The sequence below is a fragment of the Merops nubicus genome, unplaced genomic scaffold (genome assembly GCF_000691845.1).
Source record: "Merops nubicus isolate BGI_N331 unplaced genomic scaffold, ASM69184v1 scaffold4949, whole genome shotgun sequence".
Taxonomy (NCBI): Eukaryota; Metazoa; Chordata; class Aves; order Coraciiformes; family Meropidae; genus Merops; species Merops nubicus.
In genome coordinates, this window is record NW_008632925.1 from 93,830 (window position 1) to 105,875 (window position 12,046).

General features: G+C 43.8%; 1 protein-coding gene across 2 annotated transcripts in view; it reads right to left on the bottom strand.

The window, feature by feature from the left end:
• The window catches only part of LNX1 (ligand of numb-protein X 1, E3 ubiquitin protein ligase), a 65,009-nt gene extending 53,369 nt beyond the window's left edge, over nucleotides 1-11,640 (bottom strand). Inside the window, exon 1 of one of the 2 annotated variants that reach the window (XM_008948051.1) lies at nucleotides 11,220-11,640. In XM_008948051.1, coding sequence (XP_008946299.1) covers nucleotides 11,220-11,605 — 386 coding nt within the window. In that variant the 5' untranslated portion in view covers nucleotides 11,606-11,640. Of the gene's footprint in view, nucleotides 1-8,375; nucleotides 8,468-11,219 lie in introns of those variants that run through there. The other variant, XM_008948052.1, reaches the window with a different exon arrangement.
• Between the last annotated feature and the right edge of the window lie 406 nt (nucleotides 11,641-12,046).

Here is a 12,046-nt window from a genome sequence, read left to right on the forward strand (position 1 = left end):
TGCATCAACCATTACTGTCCAATTTTATTACATTCATGCCTTGGAAGAGTAAGACAAGAATGTACTGGAATTTAATCTCCTCTGAAGGAAGAAATTGGAAGTAGCATGTTTACTATAAATGATGTACACTCAGTCCACTAAAAATCATCGAGATACACAAAATTGAAATGCAATTTAAAAAATGAATACGGAGAAAATTTACAGACAGTACACCAAGGAAAGTACATTTGTATGGCCACACCCTTGACCCATGACAGCACAGAGCAGGTGGAAAACAGATGTGGAGAACACAGCATGTCCCCAGTTCTGGAGGCTGTGTGGGATGTGCACAACTACCAGTCCTATATCAAGATCCAGGTTGCAGCAGAAGGGTGCAAGGACAACATGGACTGCAGTAGCCACTGATTGGCTGGGTGACCACAGCAGAATCTTCTTAGCATATCTAGACTGATTTACTAAAACTACTCTCTAAATCAGTATATTTCCATCACAGTCTAGGTAGGGACAAAGTAACAGCAACTGGAACTTTCAACTCATCTTACCCCCACAACAGATCAAATGACAACGGTAACTGCTGCAGTGCCAAGAGTGAAAAAGAAACACCAGTGTGTACACACTGCATTTGGCAAAGGATTGCATTCATCCTTTCTCCACCAGTGCCATCTTCCTGCAGTAATTACACATCAGGTAGTAGTGCTCCAAGGAGAGATGTGCCAAATATCTAAACCAGAACCAGTGGTGAGGCTCCTTTGGGAGCTGAAAAGGGCAAGTCACAACCACCTCCTGGGATTCCCACTCCCACTGCAGAACCTGTTTGGCAGAAGGCTGTGTTGCAACATGTGCTCTTCATATAGAGAGCTTATTCCTGACTGTAATTTAGCCTCTTGGCAGGAGATGCTCATACATATCAAGTGAAACAGCCTTGCTCATCCATATCAACCTACACATCCTCATATAGTAGCAGCAACACAAGCATACTCTGTGTTTCCAGTGCTCTCCTGTGGATCACAGGACAGATTTGGTTAATCATGCCCATCTCCTCTCCATAAAAACCTGCTCCACAAGGGATGTTTTGTGGCCTTTCATACTGTTGAGCTATAAAATCCACAAGTGAAGGGGCCTCTGCGAATGCTCCTATGAAACCATTCCACTCCTCATTTTACATAGGAAGGAAGGTTAGAAACAGTAGGACACCACCAGTACTAACTGAAATTTGAAAATAACATATAACAGTAATGCTTACCACCTATGAGAGAAGAAAATGCCTGAATTTTCCTTTCAAAAATACTACTGTCTGTCCTTAATAAAACACACAACATAACAAAGCCATCAGTCTGCTAATTTTATCAGTTCACTAGGTTCTGCAAAGGAGAGGGGAAAATATAATTCTTAGACCATGTCTGATTCCCCTCATCCTCTATTTAAGAGGTCACTAAATTATTGAAATTCTACATTAAGAATATATTACACACTGTCTAGTGAATTATGGGACTGCAATGCGTAACAGAGGGAGGTGTAAGCTTCCCAATATGTGCACATAAAATGACTTGCTGACCTAAAACTCCTGCTTCCTGCCAACATGATTTCAAGAGAGCTGAGGAGGGAAAAATAAACCCCAAAGTAATAAACCGATAACTGAATTTTGTAGCTGAAATTTATACCACTAAAGACATTTTATTCATTTATTTTACATCATTTAGGTGAATAATATGCAGTGAGTTACTAGACAACAAATAAAAAACAAGCATGACTCCAGCAACTGCAAATTTCTTGTCTTAACCTGACTGCATGCCACATGTCACATCAGTGTCAGAGAGCAAGACAACTCCACAATGGTGATCATTTCCTCCTCACCCAGGCATCCATTATTCTCACTTCAGTGTCTTGATAAAAAGATGAGACAATACCAGAGCAGATACAGTCAATGCTACGTGTGATTGTTACAAATCTGATTGTCAGCATGCACTGCTGAGAAGAGCAAGACTTTATCAATAAGATTTGATGGTGTTTCTGACAAATTCAACAGAAAGGAGACAAACTTCCTAGAAATGTGGCTTGACTTGCCAACTGCTATCCTCTTTTCCTTCATACTGAGAGGACACATTGTACAAAATGTTATTTATATAACATAAAAGTTATGGCTACTTTACATGCATGTAGAAGTTGTGTGTAAAAGTTGTACAGTATGTGTTAAAATCTCCAGCTATTTCACAATGTCACCTCGAACTTGCTTCAGTCTATATTCAGAATCTGTTGTCAATGAATAAGTTATACGAATGGATAAAGCACTTTCTAAAGAGACCCAAGGATTTACTGGCTAAATTCAGTCTTCACCAGCTGCAACTTTGCTGAGGCCTAGGGATGAATTCAGCTTTCTAAGATGTTTAAAAAAAAAAAGTGTTCAGCTCCAAGCCAGGAATCCTTCAGTAGTAGTATGGTTTTAGCCATGACATATGACATGCCATTGACTAACAGATACCTCCGCTGAAATCCCAGTTCAACACAGACTAGTCTGGACCCTCCTCTTGAAACAGGAAGCCCCAAGCAACCACATCTGTGCTATCACACTGGCTATGCTATTAGTCCAACATTGCCAATGATGTTGCTATAAAACCTCTGCCAACCCCTGCTGGCATCCCCGTGCTCCAAGTCAATACATGGCTCAGGCAGGGCAGTTTGGACATGCAGTTACATGCCAAGATGCAGTAAATCAGTTCTAGTTCCTGAATGATAGCTCTGCTCATGGAGAAGGTCACAAAATGCAGCTGGCTGCTCTCTAGTCCAGGAATCTTGAAGGCAGATTCCACAAAAAGGTCAAGAGTGTTAAAAATTCTGAAGATGATCCTCAGACCTACTTCCCTACAGTGAAACAAGCTGCATTGCAGCTGATCTCAGACCGGTATTCAAAGCAGAATTTAACTCTGACAGGCATAAGAGCTCTCTGCAAGAGCAGTGCTTATCCTCGCATTGCAGGACAGCCCAGTTCTGCCAGATTTGTCAGAGAAATAGCTCAAGGAAAAATATCCTTGTCATGCTGCCAGTGCCAGTGCTAAACTAGGTTAATTGTCAGAGAGATGCAGAGGTCAGCCAAACTTGCAGCATAAGGCTTGTGTGGCTTAATATCAGATGAGAAGTGAGAGTTTGTTGCTTGTGTGTAACCATCGATCTCCTGCAACTCCCATCACCTCACTCCTTCCTTCTACCCTGCCAGCATGCCAGCACTTTGCCCTCTCTGGTCTGCTTCCCAAAGTGAAACAAACGTCTGCTGTGAAGCAGCCTCTGAGTGGGGTAAGATTTGCCCCTTCTGTGCCCTTGTTACATGGGAAAGGCATACAAGCACACTTCTTTTGAGCAGACTACACAAAAATCAAATGTAACTGAGACATATCTCATTCATGAAAAGAAATTTTTCTGCCAACCGTAACTTGCATTGCCTTTGCATCTTGGCAGGGTTTTTTTTTTGGCTGGCTCAGGTTTTACTTTTGGCAACATGATATATTTGTTGAGATTGACGCTGGCCAACATCAGCCTTTTCCAAAGGTGTGAGATGACTCCAGCCATGAGAAAACATTGCAGCAGAATAAAAGGTCTGATCTCAGGTGTGTGCAGGTGGCAGCCCTTGATGCACCACCCATGGCTTTTCCTTGTAATTCTACTCTGTTCTGTTTTCCTTAAGAGGCATCCAATTCTAGTACACTTGAAAAGATCTTTCACATTTTATCTAAGCATGCTTTGTCCTGGTTATTTAATGCAGATATTCTAAACATTTCATTTATATTTTCATTCAAGAACCTCTCCATTCAAGCCTTGCTTTCCAACACTTTCAGCTGTAATTAACCTCACAGCTTAACTCCCAACACAAATTTCCATATGTGCAGCTGTGCATGGAGTAAGGAGGCCAACACACGCAGTGGACTAACACATGAGCCCAAAAGGTACTCAAGGCTTACCAATTCTTTCATGAATAATGCATGCCCTGCACTCCCCAAGCCTCCATGCAGCTAATTTCACAAAGACAGACTTGAAGCTAGACAGAAGTTTACCTACCAAGCTGAATAGAAATTAAAGCTGGCTGCAGGGTTAAACTCAGTGCTGGAAGTGGGCCGTTAGAGTACACCCAATAGCTTGAACTAACTGATTCTTACCATAAAAAAAAGGGCATGCTAAATGACACTAGAAGACAGATGGTGCTTGCAATGGTTTGGTTTTTTTTTTTTTAAATTGAATGAGCAGAGAAACTAAATTTTACTGGCTATTCCAGCCCAAAGTGCTGTTTTGAAATTTAAGAGAGCAGTTATCATATAAAAGTTATATGAGGAAACTTGATCCAGTTAATTTGGTGAGATCCCTTTGACTGTTTCATGTAAAACCCAAGAGGGATAAGAAAAAAAGAAGTAACATTTCATATGCAGGAGTAGGCTGTGCATTTCACTCTAACAAAAAATAGATTTTAAAAAATGGCTTGGTTGCAATTAGTGGGGTGGATCTAGCTGGTGGTTTCCCGGCGGTGGGTAAGGCCAGGAGCTGTTTAATCCTTGGAGGGAAGCAGTGCCAGCAAGCCTGCCTGCCACGGGCTCCCCAGCGCCTGACCTGTGCCGAGCACACGCGATGCCCGGCACCCTCCTGGGCGCTCAGTTGGTCAGCGTGGCCACGTGCTGGGGGGGATTAGGTTGGAAAACACTCCATGCTTTCCACGTGACTGAGGTCCTCAGGGAGACAAGATGAGGTTACTCACTGCCTAGACCTGCAGCCACCATCCTCTCGTAATTTTATTTCTAAGTGGCTCATTGAGCTCAAAGTGGAGAAAACTCACCTATTGAGAAATACCTTGCTGCACAGATTCTGCTTTGAAGTGAGAAGAATAGCAACAGAGTCTGGCATCCCTCAGCGTGAGCAGTGCCACCAGGGCCTCAAACCCAGGAGAGCCTTCTGCAGCGGCCAGAGGCTGCCTGTCCATGCGCACACCTAGCTTTTAACTGGGGGGAGTAACGTATCCTGTCTCAAAAGAATGCTTGGGCAAATATTTCCCTTCTGAAGATATTTTAGATAAGAAAGAAAGAGTAGATGCCTGTCAAAGCAGCTTTACGCATATATAAAGGAGAAGGCATGGACCCTGACCTGGGATTATCTCAGGAGACATGTAGACCCTTACAATGCCAAGAATCTGTTGCACTGGTGTGGCTACATCCCACCCCCTCCCAGACATTCCTCAAGGGAGTCCTCACAGACTTCTCTTGTCCTTCTGCCAGGTGTTTTGCCCTCAGGAGAAAGCACCCCAGCTTGCCATGGGCTACTCTTCACAAAATGGCTATGAACAAGGACAAGAAGAGCATCTGTGCTGAGATCTCTGCTGGGGACAGGGGCAACAGCCAAAGGCCAGAAAAGTGGTTTCCGTGCAAGCAACAGCATCAGGAGATATATATTTGCATGCTGAAAATACCTATAATTATCAGGCTGCTAATAGAAAACTAAAAATAGCAGCAACCAACATCCGTCCCATCAAGTGCCACTACAACACATCACACACCTCTCTTTCCTACTCGTGTGGCACCCAGCTGAAGTGCAAAGGTCTGGCACAGCCTTTCTCCAACTTCATTGCTCCTCTTTGATTTTCCTAAAATCTCTCATTCATTCTGCAGACAGATTCCAGAGCCTGCTTCTCCAGACAGGATTTGGACTATACTGTGTTGCCTACACTCCAAGCCACCTGTTCTGCACTTCTGAAAAAACTGTCTTTGAACTAAAGCAAGTCACACCAATGCAACACAAATCACTTAACCTTTGTTTGAACGGGGTAGAAGGGAAGAGATGGACTGCATGAGTACGAGGGCAGTGTGAATCCCAGTGCCTTTATTCTTCCTCTTGCATTAGTACCAGTGACAGTAACCTCATCCTCTGAGGTGCTGCAGTTCCTTTTTTGCTGCTCACACCCCTCCCAGACCCCTCCTCCTCCCCAGCTGGAATCTCTTGTGGCTGCCAGCCAACAAAATAATGAATCCTGACTGAGGCCAGTATTTGCACTGGCCAGCAAAGACAGTGGGATAATGAAAAAACAAAAGTTTTCTTCCTACTACAGTCTAGTTTCGAGCCGTGTGGCAAGCTGTCAGACATGCTACACACAGCAGTGGCATTTCGGTTTCCTGTGGATGGGATTTGCAAAGCTGCCTCTGGGGGGTTTGGGGCACAAAAGGGGTGGGCAGTAAACCTGTGCCCCCAGGTGCCAGGCTGTCCTGGACACTGGTGCCCATGCTGTGCCAAAATGCTGCATGAAAAACATCCTGCATGCACGCGTGTGAGCAACTGAAGTAGCAACCTGTAGGTCATAACTTCTGTAGAAACAGATTAAACTGGACTGAAAACAACATTTCTCTTTTTCTTTCAACTGCTTCTATTAGAAAGGACCTTGAATTCACCCCACAGACTAGTATGTCAGTGACTTGGGTGGCATTCAGCAGCAGCCAGAGGCACAAAAGATACATGGATGAGAAATTCCTGAAACGAGCTCAAAAGGCCCAACATTCTTTTGGATTGCGTCAGCAAATCCTGCTTCCCACTGCCCCAGCCAGAGACAGAGTGGAGCAGGATGTCCTGAGCTCCTCGCAACAGGTGGCATCCAGGGCTGGGCACTGGAGAGGGGGTGTGCACCTCCCATTGCTGACAGCAGAAGATGCACGTCCAAACCCCAGCCCACACCCACTCCATTAAGAACGACTGCTGACACCCAGCAAGACTAACATCTCTGTGGGTTAGAAGGCTAAATAAATTAGAGACAAACAGCTACCGTATGTCATAGCCCTTTACCCTGTGAGAATCAGTGAACCTGAATTCCCCAAGAAAAGCAAGTAGGCTGTGTCTGCGTCTGTGCTCCGATTAATCTCATCAGTTTGTTTTCCTGGAAACTAGATGTCCCAGATGCCATTGTTTCCATTATAAGTGTTCATCTGCTCTGTTTTGAGCTTGATTGCTCCTGTAGCCTCTTTGGCTTAACTGTTAATTTTTTTGGCTGCTTGGGTTTGGTTTTTTTTTCTAAATTAATGTTCTTAAACAGGATTTTGGCAAAATAGAATGAGAGCATAGCTGCAACCCTCAACACCAGATTTGTTAAACATTTAAAAACACCTACGGCATACAGAAATTCTGAACTCTTGTACACAACGTGACTAAATTATTAATAGTTGCCATATATATCACACAAGAATTTCGAAAGGGGACTTTGTGTTTCTGCAAAACACAGCTATTTTTGTCTGACAGTAGAGACGAAATCATTTGGAAATTAGTGTCATTGGTACTAATCACAACTGTTACTGAAACATTCCCACTGTAGGCACAATATAGCCATTTTTCATTTTTGAGCAAAATTACCCATTTCATTCATTATCTCAAGGAAGCTCTTGAGAGTTTACAATTCATTAAAATACAAACAAAACATAATTAAACATACTGGAAGAAATACCTATTTCGAGTCATAAACGCCCTATTAACTGGTAAAATAACATTCAAGTACAAATTAACTACTATAATTTATAGGTGATACTGTAGAATATGTTTTATGGGTTAGAAAGATCGGTGATAGGGACGCCCTATAACATTCAAGTAAAATAACATTCAAGTACAAATTAAACTACTATAATTTATAGGTGATACTGTAGAATATGTTTTATGGGTTAGAAAGATCGGTGATAGGGTTATTTGAGGGTTTCTTTTTTAAAAACACAAAGGTATATGAATGGATTGCTACACTTCCATTTGCGTTACAGAGAAAATAACATTCTGTTGGGGGCAAAAACAGAAATACGGGAAAATTCTTTCCTGTCTCAAGTGAATTATTTCTGGTGAAAGGCTCCTCACTGTTTTGCTACGGGCAAACAGCTTTACACACAGAACATTATGCATGTACACACAGAGAGTGCTCTACTGGGGGTGTCTATCCTCATGCCCTCCTCTCTGCCCAGCTCTCCTGCAAAGCTATTTATGGAAAGCAAAGAAAAAACAGATTCATAAAAGGGGGAAAAAAACCCAAACATGAAACCAAGAAAAAAACCCCAAAACCTACAACCAGGGAAAATGTCGGCACAGAAAAGCAACTTGATAAGGAAAAGGGCAGCTTCACTCAGTGCGCCTCAGCTGCTTCCAGAGCAGAGAGCAACGGGGATGTATGGCTATTATTAGCCCTCTGGATGGGAAGCAGCGAGTTCGCAGCACGGTTTGAAGCTGTTGGCAAGGCGTCGTGGGATTTTCTTTGCACATACACACATGCATAGGCACACAGACAGACAGATGTCCCCAAAATGCTCGTGGCAAGCCCCTTCCCGCCGCTCAGGTGAGACAGACAGACAGAGAGAGAGCACGATGCCGGCGCGACTGTGCGTACTCACAGCTCAGAGTACAAGAAGTGCAGGTTGCCCACATTGTCTATGTAGTTTGCAGGACTTAGCCAAGGTAGGACCAGTAACAGGAGAGCCTTCATTTTCAGTGCAGAGCTGGCACTGCTGCTAGGTTTCCTCCTTCCCACTGTCTCTGTGCTGGTGGGACACACAACGTGAAGCTTTTGTGCCAGCCAAGCCCCTTCTAAGCAAACCTTCCCATTTCAACGCAATGGTAGCACATTATGAGTCAAGCTTAAATCCCTTAAACGAAGCTACACTGCAAAAATCATTGACCTGTAAGAGGATTACTCGATCTGACTCTCAGATGGGTAGATGTGAGGGTTTAGGGACAGCACAGCGTGGTTGGCGAGACAGTGACTTATGCTGCAGAGGAGAGCGATGCTTTGAGAAGAGACCTGCCTCCTGCAGGATTCAGAGTGGTTCTTCAGAGGCAGCTGGTACATTTACATCACTGCCCACAAGCAGATGGGTTACGAGCTAAACTGCATCACGGAAGGGTGTAGCTATCTGACAAGGAGGGAAAAAAATGCCCCCCGTGGAGTTTTGAAGCAGGCGATATCAGAAGACCACACCTTTTTAAAGTAAAACACTGCAAAAGATCACAGCCAACTGCTGGCTGTTTGCATCTCAATCTGAATTCCCCAAATCCAGTCAGATGTTTTTGTGCAAGCATAAATCATGTAATAATCCAAGGACATGTCTCTTTTCAGAGTTTTCCTGGTTTGTTTGATTGTTGTTGGTTTTTTGTTTTTTTTTTTTTTTTTAAGGATGCAAGAGCAAACATTTTAAATAAGGATGCTTATAATGGACTACTCCTTGGTAACTAGCATTTAAAAAAACAAGTTGTCTCATCAATTATGAAGCATGTAAAACAGCAAACTCACCTTGTTCCATCAGTGACCTCATCTCTGATCAGGGCAAACTTTTGTCTTCTCTCTGAGAACCAAGATTGGTCTGACCCTGAATCATGCAAGAAATGCGAGGAGTGCCCACTACCCTGGTGACTCTAGCAGAGTCTACTTTAATTTATTCACTGAGAACACAGATCACGTTCAGTTGAGATTTCAGATGGGCTCTGAGCTATTCTTGCTGCAGGCACCTGGTTGTTTATGATTATTTTTTTATTTTTTTTTATTAGGAAACTCACAGGCTTTCTCTCTCCTCAATTGATTCACTGGAGTTAAAGAGAACAGCATCAGCTCAGTCAGCTCAATCTGTGCCTGACCGTGCCAGAGTACAATGTCCTTCTCCTCTCCTGCTCTGCTGTGAGTTCGAAGTGGGATGGCAAGAGAGGTTTTTGCACTTCTGAGAAATAAACAAGGCAGAGACACAAGATACTTTTGTTGACAACTGATTTAAAACAAACAAACAAGCAAAAGATTCTATAGTCTCTGAAAGCACAAGGTTGCAGAAGTTCCCCTTTAGGGGTCACTCAAAGTTCTTTCCTAATTCTTCTCTTGGGTAGGAATGCCAGTGAAGCTGCACTACCCACCCCTCAGAGAGCTGAAATCCCCACAGCAAAGGTTCCCCATGATGTCCTACTCCCCTGCCAATAAAATGCAAACCAGTCACATTTTTGGTTGGCAAAATCACTGTAACATCAGTGAATACCTTCAGTGAATAAATTCCTCATGAAAAGCCAGGTGCTTCAGGAAACAAGGTCTCCAGTTCAAATGGGGACGTGTTTGACTGGCAGGCTGTAGAGCCATTTCCAGTTACAGGCTTCAAGCCCCTGAAGCCTGCAGCTGTGTGAACCCACCTCCATACTCCAGCTCACCAGCCTGCTCACCAGAGATGCTCTCACCCATTACCACATGCATTCCCATTTTTGTGCAGGGCTCCAGTAGCAGTCTGGAGCCCTGCACTGGTTTCCCAGGGCTTCCTCTGCAACGCACAGGCAGAAGCATACACCTAGGGACACTACACACACCCACAGACCACAGGGGAAGTAATTTCACTGGACAACAGATATAGGCCACAAAAAAGGCATCTCTTAGACCCCACCTCTCCTCAAACTCAAGGTGCTGTTACCTGAACTATACCAAAGCGTACGTCTGCCATCAGAAATTACAGCCCTAAATGTATTTCTTTATTCTTCAGCCTTCCTTTCAAAAGGCAGAAGATGCAAGACAAAAGCATCAGGACATGCTTTCCCCCTGCAAAACAGAGGATCATCCATCATCAGTTGTCATCTTGCAGAGGAACCAAACTGCTCCCTGGAGAGATCTCTCCTGAAGGCAGGAGAGATTGTGTCCTGGCCACCAGCAGAGATAAGCCTGGAGGGGCAGTCCAGCCAGGGAGCCCTCCCTCACCGTGCTGCTCGGCGAGCTCCACGGCACAGTGCACCGGGTAAGCCCTCACCTGGAAGAACAGAGCACTCGGCTCCAAAGACCAATACCAAACCGGAATATTTTCTGCTCTACTTCTCATATAGGTCATTTGTGATTCAAAAAAGGACTGAAGAAAGGGCAATTATAAAACCCTTAATGTACTACTAAAATATTTATGATAGCTCAGCTTCCCAAAACTCGCAGATCTCTTCGGATGACTAAATACACACTTCCATTATGCAACTAACCACAAGGTATCTGCCCAGAACTGCTAATGATAACATGAACTGCCTTGAATGCATTTGATTCTAAAGGGAGTGGGATATCATCATATAAATGGACTAAATTCAACTCTAATGATATTGTAGGTGTTCACTGGGAGTGAAATCAATAAAACTTTCTTTACATTAACTGTCTATTTTAAGCAGCATTAATTGAAGGTATCTTTTCCTCTCCTTAAGAAAAAGGGGTGGAAAAAAAAGGTCTGTCAACAATAACTTACTGGGTTTGGAAATGCTGTTCAAGATGACCGCGTTGCATGACCTCTGAGCAGTGTTCTGTGAAAGGGCAGCTAACCATTAGCTTGTCCAGGAGGTTATTCACTAGTATGCTGGACTTCCTGCACGTCTGGAGAATCACAAGCTTGCGGTCCATGGGGCAGAAGTCTTTTTCCACGAGGAAGCTGGTAAGGCATGCTGTGCAGAAGGTGTGACCACAGAGCGTGTCTAATGGCTGAAGCAAAGGTTGCAGGCAAATGTGGCATATCAGATCATCATCTACTTCTTCGGTGTAGCTGTACAAGTGGTTCTCTTCCGGTAAATGCGCTTGGCCGCAAGTGACACAGAGTGGTGGGGAGCTCTCCTCCATTTCTTTTTCTTTCTGGCTCATGATCGGAATTGATGCAATTCAGAAGGGGGCAGAGGGGAATACCCGACCTGTTTTCTATTTGTGAGAGCCGCAGCAAGGCTTGTGTGCCATCAGACCTGTGGGGAAGGAAGCCAGGGGGTTATGGTCTGGGTTGTTTTCTCTCACCGTACTTACAGCACATACCCAGGCATGAAGTACTCTAGCAAGTATTAAGGGAGCATTGCTTTTTTTGAGATAGAAGGGTGAAGCAAAGAAAGGGGCAGGAAAGAAAAAAAAAGAGAGTGAACTGCAGGGACTGCTTTTCTCTTAAACTGAGCTCAGTTTAAACAATTACTTTCGTTCTAAAGAAAGCTATCAAAATAAGGAAGAACACTACAGGCATTTAATGGTCAAAACCCTTAAATTAGCATATAATTGCAGTTGCAGTCAGCTGATTTTGTGGTCACATTACTCCTGCTGACA